General features: G+C 42.4%; 2 protein-coding genes and 2 long non-coding RNA genes across 9 annotated transcripts in view; 2 read left to right on the top strand and 2 right to left on the bottom strand.

The window, feature by feature from the left end:
• The window catches only part of LOC124300124 (gamma-aminobutyric acid type B receptor subunit 2), a 103459-nt gene extending 94698 nt beyond the window's left edge, over window positions 1–8761 (top strand). For 2 of the 4 annotated variants that reach the window (XM_046753820.1, XM_046753819.1), the window contains exons 12-19: window positions 297–413; window positions 759–920; window positions 1024–1127; window positions 1952–2245; window positions 2385–2629; window positions 4576–4773; window positions 6441–6668; window positions 6743–8761. In XM_046753820.1, the coding sequence (XP_046609776.1) occupies window positions 297–413; window positions 759–920; window positions 1024–1127; window positions 1952–2245; window positions 2385–2629; window positions 4576–4773; window positions 6441–6668; window positions 6743–7416 (2022 nt within the window). In that variant the 3' untranslated portion in view covers window positions 7417–8761. Of the gene's footprint in view, window positions 1–296; window positions 414–758; window positions 921–1023; window positions 1128–1951; window positions 2246–2384; window positions 2630–3378; window positions 3392–3481; window positions 4774–6440; window positions 6669–6742 lie in introns of those variants that run through there. The other 2 variants (XM_046753821.1, XM_046753822.1) reach the window with 2 other exon arrangements.
• Window positions 8762–9806: 1045 nt separating this feature from the next.
• LOC124300126 (probable ATP-dependent RNA helicase DDX28) lies at window positions 9807–12389 on the top strand. 3 transcript variants are annotated; one of them, XM_046753826.1, is made up of 8 exons: window positions 9807–10050; window positions 10166–10372; window positions 10494–10805; window positions 10951–11208; window positions 11304–11417; window positions 11495–11748; window positions 11818–11892; window positions 12084–12389. In XM_046753826.1, the coding sequence occupies exons 1-8, from the start codon at window positions 9967–9969 to the stop codon at window positions 12325–12327; spliced, it is 1548 nt and encodes a 515-aa protein (XP_046609782.1). In that variant the 5' UTR covers window positions 9807–9966; the 3' UTR covers window positions 12328–12389. The 3 variants fall into 3 exon arrangements, with proteins under 3 accessions (XP_046609782.1, XP_046609780.1, XP_046609779.1); XM_046753824.1 differs by having other exon boundaries at window positions 9808–10050; window positions 10497–10805; window positions 11495–11892; XM_046753823.1 differs by having other exon boundaries at window positions 9808–10050; window positions 11495–11892.
• LOC124300127 (uncharacterized) lies at window positions 10813–11391 on the bottom strand. The gene is made up of 2 exons (XR_006907153.1): window positions 11314–11391; window positions 10813–11189 (listed from the first exon to the last, which is right to left on the bottom strand). It is a non-coding gene; the product is annotated as an uncharacterized LOC124300127 (long non-coding RNA).
• LOC124300129 (uncharacterized) lies at window positions 11661–13653 on the bottom strand. The gene is made up of 2 exons (XR_006907155.1): window positions 13526–13653; window positions 11661–11920 (listed from the first exon to the last, which is right to left on the bottom strand). It is a non-coding gene; the product is annotated as an uncharacterized LOC124300129 (long non-coding RNA).

Below are 13653 nucleotides of genomic sequence, written 5' to 3'. Positions count from 1 at the left end.
TTAGTTTTATTCATTTCATTTTCATACTACGTGTTATAACAGTAATTACCTTTCATTGTTTTCTACGTATGTTGCATACATGTATTGTCTAATTGGAAAGAAATGAAAATTGGCCAATGAGTTAGATCCTATTGAATATTCTAATCACCAGATGATACTGCGTTTGAAATCGTAACCCACACGGTACGTCATTACACTCGTGTAGGTATAACAAAAAATCGGCAACGGTTGCCGAACAATAATCCAGCTTTCACAAAGAAATATACATACATGTATATCTAGGTGTATTTATCCAGGCCAGGGTCTACCTATTGTCAGCTGGATTTTCGCTCGCTTTTGGCTCGATGTTCACCAAGACTTACAGGGTTCACAGGATATTCACGAGGAGCAGAAGTGGCGTTGTTAAGAATAAGGTAAACCAAGTTAAATCGTATTGTACACACCGGTCGAACCGTTACGGAAATTCGAGAGGATCGACCCTACAAAATTTCACCCTCTTATCCGCTGAATAACAATGTTATTCATAAAGATGTTTTCATCTCCGAAGCAATGAATTCCGCAAATGTGGTTGGAAGACTTAATTATTTCCCCTCAAAGAAGCATCAATTTTGTTCCTGTCCTCCGATCGGGTTATCAATTTTTGCCGACGAGCCTCTCGAGTTTCTTTATACCTTTGTAGATGGTAATTATACTCCGTAAAGTTGACCAACTTGTTGCGACCCATCGTGTCTGATGTCGCAAAACACGCGATTTTCCAGCTTTTACAAGACACGCAGCTGATAAGCCTGATCTTCGTTCTGCTGCTGATTGACGGACTGGTCGTTACCTTGTGGGTGACCTTGGACCCGATGCAGCGACACTTGCGAAATCTCACCCTGGACATCAGCTCGCAGGATCGAGGTGTCGTCTATCAGCCCCAGGTAGGAGAGGCAGGATCGTCGAGGCGAAGGAAGCCTTCCTCGCAGGTTTCTCCAAACAATTATCCCTAATGATCACCAATTAACTCCGGGCCATCTTACCCAGGTGGAAGTCTGCCGGTCCCAGCACACCAACGGCTGGCTTGGAGCCCTCTACGCTTACAAGGGACTTCTGCTTGTCGTCGGCGTTTACATGGCATGGGAAACGAGGTCTGTAAATTCAGTATTCCAAACAACCCAGACAATGTGCCTCATGGTTACAGCCGCATACTGACAGAAGTTTTGTAACGAGTTGGACAAACTGATCCTCTCGACGCAAGACGCTTCGCTTTGTTCGGGAAGACAATGAACGGCATGCTGTGCAACCCTTAATTGTCATACATTCTCTGTACACTGTATTTCAGTGCCGTTATGGTAGATGATGCACGGGTCTTTATCCTCTCCACTTCTACTCTCACCATCGATGAGAAGACTCGTAAGAATACTCGGGGTCAATTGTTTCTCGCTGCTTTCTCTGTTCGAAACCATTTCTTATTCATGACGTGTCGAAAACGGACCCTTTGTAAACGATTCTCGAAGCTCAATTGCCAAAGATGTGTTCTTCGCTTCAAAGAATACGTAATGCTGCTTTTCGAAGTCACAACATTTTTTTTAGACAATATTTAGACTGCTAGAAACGATTGATCCGATATAAACCGTAAGGAAAAAATGTTGTAAATTCGTTTGGGACGTTGTAACAACAGTTCGTTCCATCGATATTGGTATGCATAGATTCTGTAAATTGTAGAGAAGGTATCCACAATGAAGGGTGCAGCTTAGCCGTTGAGAAACATTGACGGAACTCTCCGCTGGAACTCGATTGCAACCAGCGAAATTCAGTAACAATTGAAGAATCACTTCTAGAACTGTCCAAAATACGTGTGAAGTATCAGCGAAACTGAACTTCTTTCGAAAACGATCAATTTCGATACTCTGTCAGAATGGTGCGGCAACGAAACGCAAGTATTTCAACAGCTTTCGAACGAACTTTTCAGACACGTGAAAATTCCTGCACTGAACGACTCTCAGTACATCGGGATGAGCGTTTATTCTGTGGTTATTACCTCCGTGATCGTAGTGGTTTTGGCCAATCTGATGTCCGACCGAGCAACCCTGGCCTTTGTCACGATCACGGCTTTAATTCTGGCCTCAACGACTTCAACCCTGGCGCTCCTCTTTCTGCCTCAATTGGCGAACATATTAGCCGGAGAAAGAGCGGATCCGGTCGTGCAGAGCTTGGGACTGAAGATCGAGTGTAACACAAGGCGATTCGTCACGGACGACAGAAGGTGCGATTTCATCCCTGTATGAACGTCCCGCAGTCGAAGGCGGGAATGGAAGTTCAAGGGTTGATTTACATTTCCTCTAAGGAATAAAATCCAACCACCCAGCGAGTCTGAGAAATAAGTACGCGCTATTTTTCCACAGAGAGCTGCAGTATCGAGTCGAGGTACAAAACCGAGTGTATCGCAAAGAGATGGCTCAACTGGAACTGGAGCTTGCGAGATTGGAAAAGCAGCTCGGCGAGGAACCTCCGGGTCCCTCCCAGGCTTCTTCAAACGCCTCGATCCCTCAGAGAAACCCGAGCATAGGGGGCGGACTTCCCCTTCTCCTCCTGAGTGTTCTGCCACCCGTAATTCCGCGGGCAAGTTGGCCTTCAGCCGACCCGTCCGGTAAGAGATTCACGCGTCGTTCGTGGTTACGTACTTGAAAAAGGTCCGTCATATGTGCCTACCAAGGACGAAAACGGGGCGCCACTTTCTCGCACCCCCTTCGTTTGAAGTTGCATTTTCATTTTCCTTGGATTCGGATCGTTTAGCCGTTCCGAATGAACGAGTGCCTAACGCGCGCTTGTACGATAAAAGCACAGTCACTATTCCATGCGATACTCAAAGCTTGGAAAGGTTCAAGTGAACCGGACAAGATTTCGTCGTTCCTTTCATAAATTTCCGCCTCGACGAAACGTTCTATAAATTTTGGTGTCAGCGGTGGGATGTCCTTTTCCCTCCGTGCAGTATTCGCAGGTTTGAGAAAAGTGCAGAACCGATACAAGCATTCTCATAGCATTGATGTGACGAAATATTGTACGAAGAATTTTCTCTTATCTCCGACTGCGAATTTCCATGCGAAACGTTACACTTTCACAAAATATTTGGACACTGTGTCAACGATCTATTTGTCCAGGTTTATATTCCTACGGGACTGAAAGCCCGTGGATATTTCCCCAGAGTTTGTCAAATTGGTAGGAATAGCCAGGGATATACGGGAAAATGAAAAAGGACACCCTCACACGTAATTGCAGCGATGTTCAAGTCTGAAATTTTATTCAAACGTACCTTTGCGAACGCGTATATATGACGGACCCTCTCAAAGCCTCTATCGTGATAATAATTATATTCTCCCTGTCGTTTCCACCGTTCAGGTACCTCTAAAAGGTGAACATTTTCGTATTACTGCATGTGTTTGTGCATATTATTTATTTATAGTTTGTTATCAATATCGTTCTCGTTTTCTACCACCTATAGAAACGAATAAATAACGTATGAATAGTCTCGTCAGTCACCCACCTCCGTTGCCGTTAGTATATAAATTTCGAGAACTTTTCACCCTGTTCTCTACCTCTCATTCACTATTTCTCTCTTCTTCTCGCTATCTTTCTCGAATCCACCTCTCTTTGTAAGACAAGACAGATAACCCGTGTACATATATTAATCTGAAGAGAAATACATATGTAGTAGGGTGGTTTGTTTTTTAACTTTTCTTTTTTTACTCACCCTTCGAAAAGTTAGTTTCGAGCCACAAACGAAGCCTCCTGAAACCGGAACTCGGTAGCAAAATTCTAAAAGGTGACTCATTCGGCTCGATTTTTTCAAACACTCTAACGCAAATATCTCGAAAACTATACAAGTTGAGAAGTTCTTTTTTCTTTCGTTTTGTATATAATAAAATTTTCTATAAAAAAGGTCAGGACTACTATACACCTAAATGCTCATCTTATATTCGACACGAACGTTCAAAGTTGAGTGGATTGAATGAATGAATGAAGAAGCTTATTATGCTTAAGCAAGATGAACTTTTAGGTGAATAGTGGTTGGCACCACTTTTGAAGAAAATTTGTTTATCTACAAAATGAAACCAATTACAGCCTCCCAACTTATATACTTTTTGAGTCATTTCGGTTGGATTCTTTGAAAAACTCGAAACCGGATGACTCATCTTTTCGAATTTTGCTATCGAGTTTCGGTTTCGCGAGGCTTTGCTTCAGGCTGAAATCTAACTTTTCCAAAGGTACGTGAGAAAGAAACGAAAAGAAAGCTAAACAAAAACCACCCTGATATGCATATTCGTAGCTCTGTATAGTTTCCGTTTGAGATGTAAATAGCCATAATCGTAAAATTCTCCGAGAATCAATGATCCGCGTGTATAATAGAGTCAATGCACGCCTCCGAGCCGACCCATAGACGATGATACCGTTTGCACCAGGCAAGATTCGCCTGTCTCACGACCATCAGTCGTTGTCGAATAACCGTGCCCCGTCCTCCAATTCTCACCACTCGTCGAGAAGTGAGTCCTCTCCCAAAAAACGCGACATTGTACCCGTCCTCCTCCGTGAACGTAGGCATGCGCCGCGGAACCGTAGCCTTTAGCAGTCAGCCGGATCTCGAGGACGGCCCTCGGAGGAGTCTCGCCGACATCTACAAGCTCCATCAGCGCAGAGAAACGGAAGGACCAAACCGGCTGGGCGTCTTCAACAGACTCTTCAGCCTCTTCGGCAGTCGACCCAACAGCCGAAAAACATCCACCGCCTCCTTCACCGGTAAGAAACTATTTGGGAACGACTCCTTAACATGTTCCCATCCCAAACCATGGTCCGGACATTGACTCGATACCCCAATTCAAATGACTCGACAGGACTTGAAATGACTCAAATCGCTTTCACAGTGGTTTCATCTCAAGTGTTCGTTCCCACGTTAAGTACGGTAAGCCCTGAACTAGGTCAGCGATGTCGATTCCGAAATGCCAATAGGAAATGCAATAGGAACTTGCATGTTTGGCTTACGTACACACGACACATGACCTTTCAAACGTCGCCACGAAGTAGCTGTATGGGTATAAATTTCACGCTTACCAATCAGCGGCTCTTTAGATGCTTCACATTTCTGCAATACTGCCGAGTGATTCTTGTTTACAAACCGACGGAGTCGACGGAGACAAAGAGACTGCATACGTACGTGAAATGGGACAGAGTTTATATGCGGTGAGCCTAGTCAGGACTCCCGAGTCGCTGCAAACTTCCAGCCATTATACATATGGAGTGGTAAGCCGGGAGAATATGAGCATTATGTCGGAAATATTGGTAAGGAGAAGGATTTAGATGAGGATTTTCCTTGTTTTATGCATGGCTAAAGGTCGGCAGTAGCTCAGTTTCTGCACTATGAAAGCCTGCCGTCCCCTGAGACCGACGCTTTTGTGGTGCAAGACTCCGTTTCTTTTTCGCTATCAGTTATACAGTCGATGCATTTTACTCTTATTAGTGATTGAGAAGTATTGATTAAAAAGATAATACGGAGGGCTCGATCCTTTGCTTATTTGGAATAATTGTACACGACATGTTTTACGTTTTTTTTTTATATATATATATTTTTGTTTTACAGTTACTCTTCTCATATTATTCTCTCTCGTATGACATAGAAATTATTGCGCGCATAACTACTTCGTTGCAGTTTCACTCGAGTTAAATTTCTGGACTCATTACAAGGATATTAGACAGCTTCAAGAACCGGTTTAACCCAGTATAATATCAGAGTTTTCGACGATTACATTAACTATCCTCGTATATACCCGGGTTACCCTGCATATTTATTTAATAGGAGGCTATAAGACTTCGCATGCATAACACTTAGGCAAACGATTATGAACACGACCTAAAGTAAGTTGTTACCGGTATCATGCAGGTTTAACTATTGCAGCTGGGTATTTGGGTACAATATACAAACTGTCTCGGTGCACAAGCTGCGTCTTATTTAAACCATCGCGAACGGACCTTGGCCGTACATTTGACAAAATTTCGGTGATTTGTAGTCCATGATGATCGCAGATTGTTGTTTTCGTATTTGAGGCTAAAATCGGGAATTCAAAAACAGCGAATACGAGAACCCGCGCGATTTTCGCTAGAGTTACCAACACTCGTTACGTATCGGATGTAAGACTGTGAAATATTGAGCTATGAATCCAGAACCACTATAATTGCAACGATTGCAAACTTTCGAAACGGTGAAATCCAAACCATTCAGCACTCCGCCGTTTTGAGCGTCGCGATAATTTCAAGATGAGGTTCGTAATTAGTCAGCCCCAAGCATCCAAAGCAACGATTTAACCTCCCATAAAACCCACCCTATATCACTGTAAGCCCACGAGCTTACCGAAAAGGGTTAAATTGCTCGAGAAGGTGATTACCTAACGACACTTATTAACGCGGTTCAGGGGTTGCCTCGGCGTTGCGTGTCCACATGGGGTACATCGCTGGTTTGGTTCCGGGTACGAAGGCCGCGTCAACTTGTCAGGTGGACACCCAAGGAACTCGACCACCGCATCCTCGGTGCGGTTCCGGTCCTATAATCAGCATAACCAGCGAGGAAGACCGAAGATTAAGCCTGGGCCTCCAGCGGAAGGAGTGCAGCGAGCCAAGGGTGAACTTCACGCTTCCGCCACGTAAGTGCATCGTCGGATTTGCCGCGAAGAGGCGAGAGGCGGCAGACGCACTGACCAAAGCTCAAATTCCGCAGATTCCAGCGCGAGCCAGTCGTCTTCGCGGGAAAAAATCCGAGGCTCCCCTCGGTTCCCGCATCGCATTGTCCCGGCTAATAGCCTCGGCACCATTTCCACCCTTAGCCCTGACCAACCGCAACGATGGCGGTCCATGGAAGTCGCGGCCACCAGCCCTAAGCCGACCCAGATTCCACGGGGTGTTTCGCTCAGTCCAAACTGCGACGTCTGGGCGACGTCCGAGGTCGGGATCCCCCTCAGCGAGCTGGCCAACAGTGCGAGAGGGAGAAAACCACCGGAAACCCTGCCGTTGACCATCCCAGCGGTCTCTGACGCAAGTCCAAACAGCTGGCTGGGCAGCGACTTGAGGATGCTCTTCGGCGAGCAATCACCGGGAGACTGCCACCGGAACGATGATGTAAGTCCGGAAATTGAGGGGTCCGGTATCAGGCCGGAATCGGGTCTGACCGTACCCTTGATCGTGTCCAGTGACCCGGTCAGTGACTCGAATACCGAATCTCCTGTCGGTGGAAACGGTTCCGGGTTTCTCTCACGCCACTCCACCCCGGATCATCACAGCCCTAAAGTAATCGCGAAAGCTTTACAGGAGGTCGTTCTCCATCCTCCCGGATCCTCCGAGGTCGAAGGTCAACGGCGGGTGGCCGAGACAAACGGTAACGAGGGATCCACCTAGATCCTAATCTGTGTGTTCCTTATAGTCGTGTGCCAATTAGGTCCCGCAGAAATATATGTATCTAACGAGTAATTAATGAGTGAAGGAAACGGTTGGTGTACACCTGTATGAGTGGCGTTCGTCGAGACATCCTGTTCCCGCAGAACCTCGGACGGCGGGAACTTTTTATCTAGGTGAATATGGGAAAGGTGAGATAACGGTGTCTAATGGCACGGAAAAATAAAGCTAGACGCATGTTAGACGGTGTGTTGAGTTTACGGAAGTGTAGAAAGGACAACGGTAAAATAGATAAATTCTTGCACCTTGCGGTAGATTTGTTTCGACTATGTATATGAACAATAGAAGATGCGAATGCAATTTATTAATCGATTCCTTCGCTATCCGGAAGCGACTTGCAGCAGAGTCATTTTCACGGTTTATATCCTTGGGGTCACTGAACATGAACCTGATATAAAAATTTCTGCGTTCAACACATAGTAGAATCAATTTACCGAAAGAATATTAAATCGTTTTTGAAGTGACCAAGCTGTCGTGTATATTAGTTATATGGTGAACTTGCAAGCAAAGCAAAAAATCGAAATTTCTCTGCTACAACCTCGTTGCCCTGAAATAGTTTGTCATAGATACCTACAATAGTTTTGTATTCGTCGTATTATCAATTGTTCCTTGACTAAAATATCCATATGTAATAAATCCTTCCTTTAAAAATACACAGCGTGGTTGAAGAAACGGGAAAGATTGCCGTTTTGGGCATAATATTTTGGGGGCCAATGTACAAACAGTTGCATCTGTTCGAAATCCGACTGTAAGCCGTTTACTGTCAATCATAATAATCTTGTATCTAGTCGTCGCCTGGGGATTGTAGGATATGCAGCTGCATGTGGGATCATCGGGCTCAGTAAATCGAGCGTGTAATATTTGGTGAAATAATTCTGCGGGCCCAGAGCCAAAGTGTTCAGAGCTCCCTCTCTAGTACCTGCATTGGCGTGATATCACGTGGTCCCTCTATATACATATACATATACGTATGTTATATCTACATATTAGGTAAGGGTAAATGAAATTTATTGACCAGTATGACGGTGGAGGATGACGATGAAACGTATACATATTTTCGTGCTCCTGTTATGTATTATACCAGATACGCGAGCGGTGGCATCCCCTCGTTTTGTATATCCGGAGATCATGTAAACTGCAATTACTTATTTCGTACTAATACATAAGTGTCTCGATGTGTCAATCAATGATCAATCTTTAAATAATAAGCAATAATCAGCATTGTCTGTGCAATAATCGTAAGAAAAGATAGCATATACGATAAATATAAATATATATATATATTGTACATCGATTATTTTTCCTCCCCTTGTATTTCCTTATATATTTTTCTATTTATTGTTTTCCCTTTACGACGAAGAAAGGTTGTCGAAAAAATTGTTGGCTAACTAATCTCATATTAATATACTCGCGTGTAATACTACAGCATTGCTCGTATTAATACGACTGCACGGTGTTCTCATGCTCTTATATGTATAATCAGTGGCATGTACAGATATATTTTTGAAATCCTATATTATTTGTTGTAATAAGTTATTTTATATGTATAATTGTACATCAGTCACATTCATGTACGATAAATATACGTATATACATCATTACATGAATTAAATTAATCCAATCAAGTTTGAACTGCCCTTTATTGACAACATTTTCATAATTATTTGAACAGTGAAAATGTAATAATTGTATAAACTTGTCATTCGGTGGCCGTGGATCCATGTGAGCAATTGTTACTAAATCGGTCTTTACCCAAAAATGCAACGTAATAAGTAAATACATAGACCAATAATTACCTAGTTATCGCTTTGTATACGTGATAAATTGAAATTACAAAAAAATGTCGATATTCAACTCAATTTCAAACATTCGTGCGTAATTGAAATCAAGCGTGTTTTGTCCTATGAAGATATCATATTCGTCTATTAGCCAATAATTGCAAGAAGACTCGATGTACCGATAACAATATTTTACTAGGTACAATTATTTAATGATTCATATTCATTTCTGAAAGCGATTTTGTATTTAAAAAAAAGACTTGTCTGAAAAATAAAATTATTTCAAGCGAATTGCTCGTGCAAACAAAATGTGAAGATATCACTTTAGTCAACGGTTACCATTAGACGATCTTGTCCGAGTGTCGTTTAGCGGTCGACGTATATTTTTTACCGACGGAGCACAGTCGTAGCACCTATCGTAGCTCGATCACGTTTCTCAGATTTCGAACGTGACTTTTCTAGTCATGGAATATAGGTATGTATGATGTAACGCCTTTTGTAACATCAGACAGTGCTGCCACCAATCATCCAATTCAAGAGTCACATGTCGACTTTGGTCGGACTTCAGAGGTTTCAGAGTTGGTTGAAAGATGGTACGGAGATTTCGTGCACATCGAGAATCGAATGTCTACATTGGTTAAAAAAATAGGTTATATGATGAAATGACGAAGAGATGCAACACATTGAAAAGAATCTAACTTAACCAGGACTTGAAATGTTCTGTTTACTTCACAACTCATGCCGCGGGTCGCTGAATCACACGATAAATTCGTTCACTTATATCATCAGAAAACATGCGGTAAGTCAAACCTAACCTAATCTAACCTGTTCTATTAACACATCAATAAATCTTATTCTACACGGGGCCTCCGAGCGGTCATTATCTATCCGTAAATGTTCATGAATTGTTTCAGAGTCCGGCGGTCGCGCTGGAAATTCCATTTTCAGAAAAAATCCAACCAAAGCGACGACCACCTATAGTAATAAAGTGTAAGAACGAATCTCTCAATTATACTGCCGGTCGAACTTACGAGAAATTTAAACCAATACCACTGGCATCCAAGGGATGGCGCCATAACAAATCCGTTGGTGACTATTTTGTCGTTTATCCAGATTATATTGTACGTACATACAACAGCGATGAATATCCTTTGTAAAAAATGCAAAGTAATTAAATGAAAAAACAGATGTCTTGCGTATTATTCAAAAATGTATACCAATGCATTAATTATGTTTCCAAAGCAGCCTGAGCCCGCACTTGACAATACGGAGTTAGCATCATTTGAGGAGTTGGGCTTGAACAAACAGCTGATCGAGAATCTAAGAACAAATTATATCGATAATCCCTCGGAAATTCAGAATAAGGCCATCCCTATTTTGCTGTCCAGAAAGAATTGCGTCATAGCTGCAGAAACAGGATGTGGCAAAACGCTGGCCTACCTGCTTCCTATGCTCCAACAAATAACCCATTGGAAAAAGCTGGCAATTCGCAGCGTGAACGAGCCATTAGGAGTGATCATAGTACCGTCAAGAGACTTAGCGCAACAGATTGGGGTGTGTTGAGTTTCAAGAGATTTATCTATTTCATTCTCTTCAAATTTCATATTCATACGAAAAGTTATTGGCTGAGAAGCATGTGTTTAATAGCTGAAATACAAATTTGACAAAACTGCACTGATTCAGTTGTTAACTCTTGCAGATAGTTGCAAAGAAAATGTCTGCCGATACGGATATCAAGATACAGGTATTAATCGGTGGACACACGAAAAAGAAAATGCTTAATCCTGTAGTGGATGAAGTCGATCTGTTGATCGGATCTCTTGGAATTATTAGTAAATTCACAACTACGTCTATACAGAAGACCTCATCCATACGGCACATGGTACTCGACGAGGCTGACACCTTGCTCGATGATAGCTTCACGGAAAAACTTCGTCACTATTTGAAGAAAATCACTGTAAGTTTCACCATGTGTAATCTTCAGTTCAATCGAAATGGCATGCCCTTTTCACATCTATTAATTATGTAACTCAGAACACTTGACATTTACAGTTCGACTCACCTGGTATGGGAACTTCAAGTGAATTACCAAGTACCGCCCAATTGACCCTGGTGTCAGCAACGATGCCGACAGAGATACCTGCGACATTGGAGGCAATCGTTGACGTAAGAATATCGTCTGATCTGTTTTTTACTATCAAAACTCATGGGAAAAATTTAAAATAAGACCACTTGCTTTACAGACCAATTCCCTTGTTCGTCTGACGACGGATAAACTGCACCGGATTTTGCCCCAAGTACGGCAAAAGTTCATTAGAGTTAGCCACTCGTCGCGTTCAAGCGAAGTGTTGAAAATTGCGAAAAAAAATTCGGAGAAGAAACGTCAAACACTGATTTTTTGCAACACCGTAAAGTCTTGCGAATGGTTATACCTGTTCTTGAGCGAAATGAGTGTGAACTGCTCCTACACTCACGGCACCTTACCAGCGAGAGTACGGTTAGATAGATTTGCTGAATTTCAAAGGGGTCACACCACTGTTCTCGTTACGACTGATGCTTGTTCCAGGGGACTCGACACCACGACGGTTAAGCACGTCGTTAATTTCGACTTTCCCCTTCACACGGCCGATTACATTCACAGGTGAGCGTTAATTGAACGATGAGAAATTCTATAAATAAAATTTCGAGATTTCGAAATGACTTGAAAGTAGAAAATTTGTAATTTAATGTTTTAAGAGTCATCGGTTTATTCGCTGCTGGTCGATCTGACAAAAACGCCGATTCTACCGATGAAACATTGATTCTCGTTGTATTTTTGTTTTCGTTTCACAGGTGCGGAAGAACCGGGAGATTGGGTGGCGAGGTGGATTGTCAGGTAACGAATTTTATCTCTGGTGACCGAGACGTCGAATTGGCTCAAAAAATCGAAATGTCAATAAGGAAGGGTAAACTACTGCCGAAAGTTGACGGTAACATAACAAAAATTGTAAAAGATAATATTGAAAGAAATATTGCAAAGGTCAAAGAATTGCTGAACGCAAACATGCGTCCCCGGTATTCGGAAATGGAAGAATAATTCGAATTCACATGTTTCATTTAATCATTGTTTAAATAAAATAAATAGAAACATTATGATCATTCGAAAGCATCGCTATATTATCCGTATTATATTAGATTTGGCAACGCATAATGTGCGTGAATCTCCGTAAAATAAGACTCACTTTTACCGCACTCGTACAATTTTCTTTTGGTTTGTTCCGACGATTAAACACATTTTTATCTTATAGAAAATCTCGCATAGACAGCGAGATCCAAAATGTTGAGAGAAAAAACCGCGATCCTCTCTGTTAGTACTTGCTTATATCCACAAACATTCGCATTGTCGAGCAGAAGATGAATAAGATGAAGAAGAAGAAGTTTCATTTCACAACGGAAGAGCGAAAGCAGACCGAGCAACCAACGTGTATAATTACGATACTACGTTGCTACAACTTTCTATACGGACTCGCAACAATGGGAATGATTTGCTTCTCCTATCTCCGCAATCGCTACACTCTTTAAATTTTCACGAAATCTAACTTATACACGATTACGAAACGACGAACCAACACTAGAGATTTTTCGTCATAGTCGGCCGAAAACGGGATTTTACGCTGGTGCCCGGATCTTTAAATCCCGTCTTACGCGTACTTAAAACGAAAAATATTGTTCGCATCACGGGCATAACACTTTACGCCCTTGATACGAAAACAGCTTATTCATACACCTTACGAATAAAATAAGCACTGAGTTTCATTCGGAAATGAAAAAATCAAGGCAGCGATAGACGGATTTCAACAATTTACCAGCTTAGTTCAGTGACTTCCGGCTTGACTGCAAGCTATAAGCTCATTCGTTTCTGCAAGATCGCGACGTTGAAGCCATTCTAGTGCGTCGTTGATGAGATTATCTCGCTAGCAAAAAGCCGTCGAACGTTTATCTCTATGTAGGTATAATCGTCCAGTGAGTCGAATCATTTCCTGTCACCTCAACGCGAAAAATGCAATCTAAGAATAAACACAGCGTAGATTTCCACGTACGTTACTGTGAGCCCAGCCACTGACCAATCAGATCGTAAAAGAATCCGTAAGAAATGTATGATCGATGTACGGATACTGTACGTAATGATTGCGCAACGGGTACTAGAAGGCGGCATAATTTGCAAGATGGAGATATCTCGACAGGCGGCATTTATACGACCTACCGCATTAACTGCAGCGTATATGTTTACCTACCAATATTAACACCTGCGCGTGATCAACGGCGATATATAATATGAAAAACGCGAGTAAAAGCCGTGCAGTTCGCGTTACACCGCTTTAAAAAGGAAGAATCTGCAATACAACTGCGGCGCTATCTCGCG

Source organism: Neodiprion virginianus, chromosome 3 (assembly GCF_021901495.1).
Source record: "Neodiprion virginianus isolate iyNeoVirg1 chromosome 3, iyNeoVirg1.1, whole genome shotgun sequence".
NCBI lineage: Eukaryota > Metazoa > Arthropoda > Insecta > Hymenoptera > Diprionidae > Neodiprion > Neodiprion virginianus.
Note: the sequence above shows the minus strand (reverse complement) of the source record. Positions and strands in the feature narration are given on the sequence as shown.